At 36.0% G+C, this 12,345-nt stretch overlaps 1 protein-coding gene across 3 annotated transcripts in view; it reads right to left on the bottom strand.

Moving 5' to 3' along the window:
- SCLT1 (sodium channel and clathrin linker 1) overlaps positions 1–12,345 on the bottom strand; it is a 46,535-nt gene that overhangs the window by 24,297 nt on the left and 9,893 nt on the right. For all 3 annotated transcript variants that reach the window (XM_075036615.1, XM_075036632.1, XM_075036624.1), the window contains exons 10-13: positions 9,189–9,259; positions 3,018–3,108; positions 2,754–2,845; positions 859–1,036 (exon numbers count right to left, since the gene is read on the bottom strand). In XM_075036615.1, the coding sequence (XP_074892716.1) occupies positions 859–1,036; positions 2,754–2,845; positions 3,018–3,108; positions 9,189–9,259 (432 nt within the window). The remainder of the gene's footprint in view (positions 1–858; positions 1,037–2,753; positions 2,846–3,017; positions 3,109–9,188; positions 9,260–12,345) is intronic.

Raw genomic sequence — 12,345 nt, 5'->3', positions numbered from 1 at the left:
TTGTATATAAAAATTTGTTTTAAGGCTTCTGCACATGTCTAGTTTTCTTGGTTGACTCCTCCTGCACTTTCCTAATTCTCCTATGTCTTGCCTGAAATGGGCTGATCAAAATTGCATATAAAGATGCACTATGTTTAAAGGCATCTTTATTTTTAACTCCCATTCTGAACATTCTATTCATTGTATCAAGCACCACTGAGGATTGCGTGACTGTATTCTTAAGAGACAACCACACCGTCTCCTAAACCATTTTTTGACTGGTAAGAACTAAATTCAGAACCCAGTATGGCACATTTTAATTTCTTCTGCCATTTTATAATACACTAATAAACACCTTTGCAATTTTTTCCTGACTGCAGACTTCACCCACTCATTACTCAGTCACTTTTCCAGATTTCTTCTGAATAATTAAGAACTGAACACAGAACTCGCTCTCTTGGTGACCTATATCCATCATACAACAAAAGTCCCTTTAGTTTTAGCTTTTCTTTCATTAATAAATTATAAATTCATAACGGGACCTTCCTTTTTATTCTGATAGCCCAATTTGTTTATAAGTATTAGATAACAATACTTGAATTTTGAAAATTCAAGTTCACGTACAGTATTATCACTTAGATCACCTTTATCCAGGCACCGAACATATTCTTTGAAATTTAAACTGTATGACAAGTCTAAGTAATGTATGGTCATTCACAGTTTGCTATCTTATGCATTACTAATTTTAATACAACAGACATAAAAGAAGCTTGGTTGTGTATGCATGTATGGCTGTAAGAATATATAATCAGGCACTTCACAACTGTAAGTGATGAAAGTATTCTAGTATCTAAGAAATATCTTCATCCACTGCCTTACCTGACTTTTCTGTAGGTTAGCTTCTTCTAAGAGCTGTATGCAATCTTGGAGTTTTGCAACAGCTTCACATTTCTCCCCTTCTAGATTAGCATACTTTGTCTGAAGCTCTCCAATTTGTTTCTCCAGGGCTGTTCTTTCTGTTCTCAGCTGTTCAGCATCTTCGACAGTAACACGTAATCTACAAGATAGTAGTAATTTTACTCATTTAACAGTAAGATGCTTAATTAATACTCTAATTCTTTCAAACTAAACTAATGAAGTATTTATACACAAGTTGCCAAAACTGCACTCCTGGTTTTCTGCTTGTTTTTGGACAGAGTCTTTGACTTTAATATTCATCAAGTCCTAGAAAGAAACAGAATTAAAGGAGTTAACTCACATATCTGATCTCACAAGATCCTTACAAGAATGTTGCTATCCTGGGATACATCACTGAAAATGTTCTATATTAAAACAGAATAGAACAGCCCCAGAAGGAATAGTTTCCCTCTGAGGAGGAAATGGAATAATTGGATGTGGGCAATGAAGTTGCAGCTATACCATTAGAACAAGAAAACCACTGGCAATTTTACAACAGCTCAGAAATTCTTATTGTTTAATTATGATTGTCAGTATTGGTAGGAATGAGAAAGGGCAAGATAGCCTCAGAGGTATCCTCAAAAAAGCCTCAGAAAGTTCCACAAGTGCTGCTGGTTCAATAAAGTGCACGGTTCCAAATATCCATAGCGAGCACTTTGGCAACACTTGGGCTGCCTTTTCGAGCAGCCATGCATTTTTATTTTTCTAACATGTTTGTAACAAAACATACAAAGACAGACAACCACTCTATTTCTGTAGAGCCAAAGCACAATTTTTGTTCTACAAAAACCTGAAGAAAATAATAAAACTAGCTAATTCCTTAAGACATTCTAAAATAAACTTAAGAGCCTCCACAATGCTTAGGCCAGTGAAATTCATCAAGTAGAGGTAGCCACACAAGTCTGTGCAACTCTTCAAGGCAGTACTTGACCACATGGTCACAAGGTTGGTTCCCTAGTAATTATTTTGTTTCTAGAGTTACTTCAGAGTCTGCTAATCATGCTCAGAAGGCCGTGACCAAGAAGGGAAGATAAACCATCACACAATTATTTCAATAAGAAATTTACAAATTCTTCTTAGTTACCAGGTCATTTGACCAATGTTAATAATTCAACAACTGTTTGTGATACTTGAATCAAAATCACTGTGCTCAGCTACGTGTCATATCCTTGGAAAGCGAAGGCGGGGCAGAAAAAATCCACACAAAAGAACCTGATTTAGTCTTAGATCTTCCAATAGATAGTGCTGGAATTAAAGTTCTACTCCTTCGCAGGTATTCAAACTACTTTTGTAACTAGCATTTATACTTAAGAAGTGCGCTTTAACAACTTTATTAAATGATCTTTTTTGTATAAAGATTGCTGAACTAAGACCTGAAACCAAATCTTATTTAACATGGAAGGAAAAATCTGTATTCACCTCAAAACCAGCTAGTTTACATAAACATTTTCAAATTTCAGTGTGAATGTTCTTCTTTAGAACTCCACCTGAAGCTAACAAGAGTTGAGTAACTAGAATTTATGCACTAGAATGAAAAATATATGCTTCATTTTTTCTCCAGTCCATTTTTTCTCCATTTTTTCTACAGTCAATAAAATCAGGTGGTCTGTTTTATCATTTTAAATACATTGAAATCAGAAGCTGTTCTGAAAGGTTGCAGAATAGAACAAATAAGATATAGCGCAGCCAGGTGTAAGGTATCTGTATTCTGAAGAAACAGAATTGCTCAGAAACACAAAACCCAGAGGCTGAAAAAACCATAGTATTTTATGTCACTTGCATGTGTCCTGCTATTAAAATCAATGAGATCTCTTTACCTTGTTTCTAATTGTTTTATACTAGACTGCATTTGCTGCAAGCGTTTGTCAGATGCTGTTTCTCTTTGCTGGGCAGATATCACATCTTCTTCCTAGAAAGAATATATGTATTATCCAGCCATCATCTGATCCTCCCTGAATAAAATAAAGACACGCTAACATAAACCAAGTTAGAGAACAACTTGTGATTAATTTAACCTCAGCATTCAGATAACTGACTAGCCATTCAGTTGTAACAGAAAATGATTCCTTTCTCTAGCATACCTTTCTCTCCAACTGGCCTTGAAGCTTCTCTGTCAATCTGGTCATTTCATCAACCTTAGCATTTGCTGTCTGCCCATCTATTTTGGCTTGCCTGTACAAAGAAAACAGTCTATGAATTACATTTCAATTATTATAGGGGAAGAAACCAGCTCCATTACAACATTGTTGAAGTAGCTGTGAAGGGCAGTCAGATTTCATAATACTGTTCCTACAAGGCAGAAAAGGTTTCCCGCTTTTTCTCCTTCTTACTATGTGGCACAGTGAGAAAGGAATACCAAATTCATTAAACAACTGTCCTGTGGAAATGAATTCTTAAGGATAGCTTAACAGGAAGGTGTATGTGTTGATTAAATATTTGGGAGGACTAGGCAATCAAAAAATTAAGTGATTCAATAACTTAAATATAACTGACCACAGATACTTAATGGAGAAATCTTTTTTAGAATTAGATACCACTTTTTAAAGCAATTTGACTAGGAATTAAAAAAAAAAAATCATTAACCACTTCTGAAGAATTTAACTGATGTGCTTTGTAATCTGGGTAGGTTTTATGAGCTGAAACAGAAAAGGAAAAAAAAATGGACTAGTTAACAAATCAGACTTCCTCCTCAGTAGAAAAGCTTACTGAAATAAGCAACCCTCCTACTCCTCTGACTTGGGAACAGAAAGACACAGAGAGTCCTTCACCTGGGGTGTAACCCAATTATTCAGGCTGCATATTAGGCTAAATTTAAAGACCAATAATTGAATGTATGATACAGTTAAGAAAGAGCAAACATATTAGATAAGCTAATGCAATCTGGAGCACTAACAGTCATGAAAGAAGCTAGAAAATATTTAATACTTTTAAGAATCAACTTCGAGCAAAAATTCCTTATAGAAATAATAATTTTGATTTAATGGCATAAAAGACAAAAGCATATTATACTTATATGAATGTCTTAAGCAAATTAAGCATAATCCTAACAAGTCTATAGCAAATACTTAATTTCAGCTTAATTAATCAGAAAAGCTAATTTTGTTATAATTTCTTTAAAAAGCAAACCCAAAGATAAAGACATTATTCTCAGACACATGGTCCTTATTGCAGGTCCAAAACTTTGATCTTACTCCATCTGAATCATGCACCTTTCTCCAACAAAAAGTACTGTTAAATTTATGAGGACATTAAGTTGCTTCCCCCAAAATATTTAAAAAGTGCTGTAAAATAGAACAAAAACTCAAACCCCAGCATAAGAAGGGAAAAATAAGAAAAAAATAAGGAGGACATAAAACTCAGAACAGCTTAAGTATTAAAAATGCATTTTAATTACTAGATTCAGATCAAATTCAGAGGTGTGTGTCTACAAATTGATTCTAAAGATACAGCTTTTATTCTTCACTGTGCAATATACCCTTAACATAATCTTGGCAAGTTTTCTCTGTTTAAAAGCTTTAAGATTCTGAAATGTAGATACATGCCCTAGCAATGCCAAGTTTCTTAGCTAGTATGTTTTATCCACAGATCTTTAAAAATATCTCATTAGCATATAGATTAAAACATTTTTAATACCTGCAGCTAAACTCAACAGTTCACGTCACCAGAGAAGACCATTTGATCACTGACTGTTAAGCAGCCCTACTCCAGAGACGGCTGCTTGTAGTTAATTCAAGAGAACAATAATACAGTGAACTAAATGATTAACTGTATGCAAGAGAGCTTTGAAACACTAAAGCACTAATAGATGTTTTAATAAAAATTCTAGCATATAAATATGCGATGTCTGTTCAGTCCTCAATTCTCTACAGAAATACGTTAAATATTACATTGTCTCTATGCATGGCAGCTTATGACCCTTAAAAGCTAGCGTAATAGTACGTAAATAGTACGCAAATAGTACAGTGCAATTGTACATTTTATACTGAGTTTATGTTCACATTGATGAGAGGCAATGACTCAGTTCTCAAACACTTCTTAGGGAGTTTTTGCCCAAATGTCAATTTTTTATTTTGGGTAAGGTCAGCTTCTGATCTAAAGAATAAAAGCAATTATCAACCTGAGAATAATTTCCAGCAGAACTCTTAATTTTGTCTTCATTTTCCCAGATGACTTACCAAAACTTAATCTAGCAGTCTTCCTTTAGGCATACATACTAGAAATATATGATGACAATATGTCAGGAGCATATTTGAAGTGTTTTACAGCTACATGTGTCAGATTGTATACTTTGCTATGTATTAATCTTAAAATACTTAAAATTTATCAACACATATAAGCTTAGCAATATCAAAAGCTCCAAAATGACACTCAATCTAGGCCATACAAACCTAAATAAAACCTAAGTTCTCTTATACGCAAGTTGTTTATTTTTAAAATCTACTTTTCCTCCCCAAACTTGTTACTCTATCACCATAAATCAATGTAAATCTATTAAAAACATCCAAAAGGATTAGAATTGTCTGCAATATATGCTATAAATCCATGCAAACTACATCTATGTAACTTCATGTAAGAGAAACAACTGGTGAAAACATTCCAGACTCCTTTGAGAATCACTGCAACACTTACTTTAGAGCTATATAGAACTGCTGTCATTAGCTTTCTGAGTAAAACATAGTACTGTTTTTAGGGTTGCAAGAACTTTTAGGTGATCCGAGAGGAAAATGAGTGTAATCAGTGCTTGTAATTAGAGACGCAAAATTCCTCCGAGACCCTCTTTGCCCAAAACTGAGAACGCCATGGGGAGAGTAACAATGACAGAGGTTGCTCGAGATCACTGCCAGGCAGATTAAACAGTTACAAAGAGACTTCTGAGAAGATGACAGCTTGAAAGGAAACATGAAAACTTGTGGTTGTGGGTGACAGACCTTAGAGTGACAGCCCAGCAGTGAAGCTGTGTTTGACCCTGCCAGGAGTCACTTCATGGGCATTGCCACCTTTTCCCAAGTCTGAGAGCAGCCACCCCACCAGACTCCAGGAGTAGCCTGCAACCAGCAGGCAGACTGACAGCCCAGGGTGAAATAAATGGGGACCAACATTATCAGGTGTGTGCATGGGAACTCCTGGGGTGCTGTCTCAGCAGGGCACAATTAGCAGACTTCAGGAAGCAGCGCAAGTACACATAAAGCTGGAGCACCCACACCTTCAGCAGGAGGGGCGTGCACAGGGAACATGTAAGTCTCAAAAAGGGAGTATCTGTGCACACATGCCCACACTTTAATTCCATGCTTCCTGTGGGAGAGAATGTGCGTACCTATGTAAGAGCAAGCAAGAAAGAGTGTGTGAGATCAGTCAGTACTTCACGGGATCAATTACACAAGGCTGTTTATAGATTTGTGTTTGTTTATTCCTATATTGGAAATGCCTAGTATCATGGTTTACCTGTTATTATTAATATTGATCATTAATGTATAGGCTACTGATTGTCCATTTATTAATTAATAGCATGCAGTTAACTGCTTTGATTGACTTAAGCCACATGTGTTGAGCAGTCTTGCCCAGCTAGATACATATTAAATCAGAAATCTAGTGTTCTGAAATAAGGAAGATGACTACTCTAGCCCTGTGGATACTTAGATGGAAGTCTAAATTCACTCACAATTTCACTACTTATAAAACAGCAACTAATCAAAAATATGCATGTATATTTGGGCACATGTGAGTAAAATTTCAGAGTAAGATGATCCACTAGCTTTCAGTCCATCCCAGGGACATCTACCTTTTAATATACCTTCTTCCTGAAGCAGTCACTTAAGCAGAAAACATGCACTTCCCTTCTACTATCCACGCTCATTGCCATATAGACAGTTAGACAGATCCTTCTGTGTATGCATGGCTATGAATCAAAGAGTTTGGCCATTTTGGTTGTCATGCCATATTCTAAATTATTTGATCAAAGTGGTATCATTAAAGAATTTCAGATAGCTCCAAGGATCAAGCCTAAAAAGGAGTTTCCTTTAAAAAAAAATGAAATAAAGGTGAGACCAAAGGAAATCACATAATCTGTAATTTCAACAAAAATACTCAACTGGCTGTTCAACCACAACATAAGTGATTTTAAGGTTGTTGGTTTTTTTGGTTTTTTTTTGGTTTGTTGTTTTTTTTTTTGTTTTTTTTTTTTTTTTTAATCAAAACCACTGAGTATTAGAAATGCAGTAATAAACTGAATGTTGATAGCTTTTGTTGAATGTCTAAAATTGGTCAGTTAATGCCAATTGCTTTCATATCCACTTATTACAAGTCAACATAAACATGTCAATGCAAGACTAAAGATTTATAGATGAATGAGATACCAAAATGGTAAGATTCAGCACCAATACCCTCTGCAAGGAAAGAAATTCCAAAAAAGTAGGGATATGAAAATGTTGTTCTTTCCCTTTTAAGAATTAAATAGTAGCATGCACAAGCAAAGTGCAAGTGATGACTGAGTTTAGAAATACTTTATTTTAGCAAATACCCTAAATACGACCTTAATCTTTGATTGCTTGTCACAACATTTTCCCTCTCCAAAACACACTACTATTGAGAATAGTTTTTCCATGGAGAAATCTTGGCTAATAAAAGTGAAGTGCTAACAAGTTCCCCTCAAAAACACATCTTCAGTGATTGAGGTAACTTGGCATTTCTAAGCAGGTTCTGGTCCTAGATTTATTTTACAAAGGAAATGGAAAAATAAACATTGTTTAAAACAAATAAAATTCTTCTAGTAAGTAAACCATAAGGTACCAAGCAGGGGGTGGTGAAAGCGCAATACTAATTTTTATTGCTCTAACGGAAAGTTTGCATACAACCAATCCTGAAAAAAAAAAGACCTATTTTAAAATTGATTAATAAATAGTCAACAGTGACTAATATTCCAACACTGATGAATCTGTCCATTCACTCTAAACCTCTATCTTTTACTCTGAGTATTGTGACACAGTAACTTTAATATCTACAAATAGTACAACTAGACTTATTAAATAGACGCTGAAATTTGTATAACACCCGATGTTTACAGTGATAAGCACTTGGCATTACAACAGATACCAATTGCTCTTCGTGTAATATTTTGTATGGGTTTGGAAGAGAGGAGAGGGAACATCTGATGCAGCTGTTCTTTCTTGGAGGGATAAAACCAGTATCAGCATGCATTCAGCCAACCTAGGTGTCTAAATACCAGCTTTACCTGCAAAAGCTGCATGCAAAATTGAGCACATGAACACGTGTGCATACACACACACACAGAGCCATCTGTAACTGTTTACATAAAAATGGAAATTTTTACCATTTTTGGGGTGACGTTCTTTAAAATCAAACAATGAAACTAACTGAAACATCACAGCAGTCCAACCATATTAAATATTTTAATCACAGTATCAAAGGAAATTACAGTAACTAAAATCAAAGGAAAAATTCATAATTAAACAAAAATTTAAGTACATTAAAAATTTTAAACTTATAAACTTAAAAGTTTATTTTAAAAAGCTTATTTAAAGCCTTAGGTAATGCTATACAAAAAATATCACTGGTTGATAATTAATCCATTTCCTTTTTATTGTCAGTCCACAAATCTACCATTTACTGAAATTAAATATTATTTTGATCTCAGCCATCATTAATTAAAAGAGTTAACAGTTACAGTCAACTGGCATTGAACAGACTTTGGCTGTAAATACAAATAATCATGAAATTGTGTCACAGATATCCCTCTCATTTTCCGTGATATACTTCAGGAATATAATTAACACTTCTCTTACCTCTTTCAAAGAGCCTATGGTTTAGAGCTCTTTATTGAGAAACAGTGAATAGAAATTTTATTAACAACATTAGAACTCGAAGCTACTTTGAACATTCAAATTTCAGAACTGCATTGAGTAATTCTGTAACTGGATTTTGAGCAAACTGTATTCTAATGAAAACCTATCTTCAGAGTCAATTTTGCTGTGATACTGATACATTGTTCCTTTTAAATCAAAGGTCAAATGTTAAATGTTTCAGGAAACAGCTGAACCAAACAATAACTGGAAATATGCTACCCTAATGCTAATGATGCACACATTTCTAACAAACTTCAGAGGCATTAACTGAAACCGTTGTAACTATCACTATCAAGTCAGTTTGCAGTACAAACAAGGCCCATGATAGAGCAACAGGTTACAAAAAGCTATAGAAAAGATATTAAATTATTTCTTAAATTGCCTGGTTTATACCTCAGTTGTTTTCGTAGCTGCTCTAGTTCCACATTCTGTTCTGCTACAGTTTTCAGAAACTGTTGATTGCTCTGCAAAATAAGGAGGTATTTGTAACGTGTTTCTTACTGTATTGACATGTTATACATTCAGGTTTGTCACAGGGCATTTCTACAGAATATAGTAAGCATAAAAATAGCCAATAAGGTCTGTTTAACACTGTTGCCGGTCTCCAAGCGCCAAGGTTTAGGTAGAGTATTTCAGAAAAGCAAATACAGAGTGATGTTACCTAATCCTACCCTTCTTTCCCCATATTTTGGTAGTGCAAGAACTTCCTGAGATGAGGAATTGTAGTAACTCAGACTGACCATCTGTATTCCCATCTAGTTTAGGTGTCTAGAATACCTTGTGACAATAAGTACCACAGTAGACCTCATATTGCTGGAAAGAATTCCTTTGGTTTAGAGACAGAGAAAAAATGAGCAAATGCTCCTCCTTCATTTTTTCTATGCCAGCCATAGTGCTGGAGGTGTCATTCTCCTTCGATTGTCTTCTCACTTGAGAATCATTTCATATTTTTGTTACTCTACTAGCCTTTTCTAGATCTTACATATACATATCATTGAGATATTAGAGATGACCACAGCTGCAGGCAAGCATTCAAGATGCTACTGTACTATGGACTTAAGCACAGTATATTCCCTTTCCCTGACTCCTAATAATTGCTGACATTCTTGCTTTTTTGACTGTTGCTAAGAATTGTTTTCAATCACTTCCTACTTCTAAAATACCTATTCAAAGTGGTAACAGTTAATTTCAAGACCATCACAGAGTACCCAAAGTGAAAGCTCCCTCTTGCCTCCATGCATTATTTTGCTTTTATTAATAGCAAAGAAGTGTCAGACAAAATTCACTCAGATGCTCGGTATCATGAGATTTTTCTGCAAATTTCTGCAGTTTACTTCAGTTTTCACTACCCCAAATACTTTAACATCAGTAGTGAACACTGTTGCCTTCATACTGAATCGAATTTCCAGAACATTCATAAATATGCTGAACAACTCTAACCTGAGCACATCTAGGAAACACAGCTGTTTTACCACAATTAAAAAGCTGACTAATTACTCTGTCTCTTCACTTCCTATTTTTCAGTTTATTAGTTCAAGAAAGGCCATGCTTCTTTATACCATGACATATTTGTGTCTTTGGTAACATATCTTTCCTAATGTTTTCTGCATAACGCAGACAAATGGATTACCTTCATCTTATCATCTGTTTCATCTCTTTCAAAGAGTTCACATATTTCACTCTCTCCTCTCCACATCATCCCTTTCCAATTTTATGACTTTAAGCATTCAGTGATTCTGTTTTGTGAGGTACCTACTACCAATTTGCTCGTAACAGCAGATCAAACAGTCTGTAACTTCCAAATCCTCAGCAAAACTGCTTTAAAAGCTCATAATTGTATTTACTTGAGATTGTTTTCAGACAGCAACCCCCCCAGTAACTCTAAAGTATCTATCTTTAGAGAGTAGTTAATTTTGAGACCATCACTGACTATGCAAGGCAAAAGTTCCTCTCAGAGCATTATTCCGCTTTTATTAATACTGACAAAACAGCTTGTAAACAGGACAACTGCTCACAAGATACAATTCTGTAGTAATCTGCAATATACTACTCAACATTGGTAAGGACTCGATTGGAGCATTATACTGTTTCCAGCACCACAGTTCAAGAAAGATGGCACAATTAGAAAGAATTTAAAGGTGAGCAAGAAGAATGATTAGGCATCTTAAAAACATTGTCAAAGGACATTTAAAGACTTGACTTGCTTAGAACAGAATAAAAAAAGCAGGGAAAGGGAAAAGATGGCAATATAAAAATTTTCAATAACAGAGGCATCACGACAAAGAATGTAGTAAACTTTCCTTCATACCTACAATATTTCCAAATAAACAGGCTTATATTTTAACAAGAGGTCAGATGTGAGGAAAAAAGGTTCCAGTGACAAAGACAGAAGAGAGTAGACAGCCTCTAGTAGGTTAGGAGTCTTTTTGCACTGCCAGTATCTGAGACAAACGTTAATAAAAAAAAAAAAAAATCACACAGGAATCACATCTTTCAGAGATGAAGCTGCTCAGCCAGAAACTTCAAGTTTTTCACCTTGATTTTTCTAAGATATTAAAATTGTTTGTCAATCCTGGAAGTTCTAGGCTAAAGCTTAGAGACTAAAAAGTCTCAAAATCTATGGATATGGATGAAGCACTAGGAGATGATTAGAGCTCAGAAAAATCCCTGAAAAGGTCAGTGACGAAGACACTGAAGCCAGCAGAGCCAAACTAGGAATCGATAAACATGTGGCAGAGCTAGCCTATATAAGAGGTCATCATCAAAAGAAGTGTGACCAGCAGGTCAAGGGACATGACTGTCCCCCCCCACTCGGCTCTTGTGAGACCCCACCTGGAGTAGTGTGTTCAGCTCTGGGGCCCCCAACATAAGGAGGGCATGGAGCTGCTCAAGCAGGTCCAGGGGAGGGCCACAAAAATGATCAGGGGGCTGGAGCACCTCTCCTATGAGGAAAGGCCGAGAGAGTTGGGGTTGTTTAGCCTGGAGAAGAGAAGGCTCCAGGGAGACCTTACAGCAGCCTTCCAGTACTTACAGGGGGCCTACAGGAAAGATGGGGAGGGACTCTGTAACAGGGAGTGTAGTGATAGGATGAGGGGTAACAGTTTTGAACTGAAAGAGGGTAGATTTAGATTAGATATTAGGAAGATATTCTTCACTGTGAGGGTGGTGAGGCACTGGGACAGGTTGCCTAGAGAGGCTCTGGATGCCCCATCCCCGGAAGTGTTCAAGGCCAGGTTGGATGGGGCTTGGAGCAACCTGGTCTAGTGGGAGGTGTTCCTGCCCATGGCAGGTAGGTTGGAACTAGATGATCTTTAAGGTCCCTTTCAACCCAAACCATTCTATGGTTCTGTGATTTTCTGCTTTGTGAACATGGTTTTGAACGTGTGACTTAAGTACACTCACCACATACTACAATTCTGAGTTTAAGTTTACCACTGAGTTCCTGAAGAAAGAGGTTGCATAGTATTAAGAGCTACCCTCTCAACCACCCTAACCTGCTGTCTGGAATTCAGGAAAAAAGCCATTATTACCTGATGTTTTACTATCCCTA

Source organism: Buteo buteo, chromosome 1, assembly GCF_964188355.1.
Source record: "Buteo buteo chromosome 1, bButBut1.hap1.1, whole genome shotgun sequence".
Classification (NCBI taxonomy): domain Eukaryota; kingdom Metazoa; phylum Chordata; class Aves; order Accipitriformes; family Accipitridae; genus Buteo; species Buteo buteo.
Note: the sequence above shows the minus strand (reverse complement) of the source record. Positions and strands in the feature narration are given on the sequence as shown.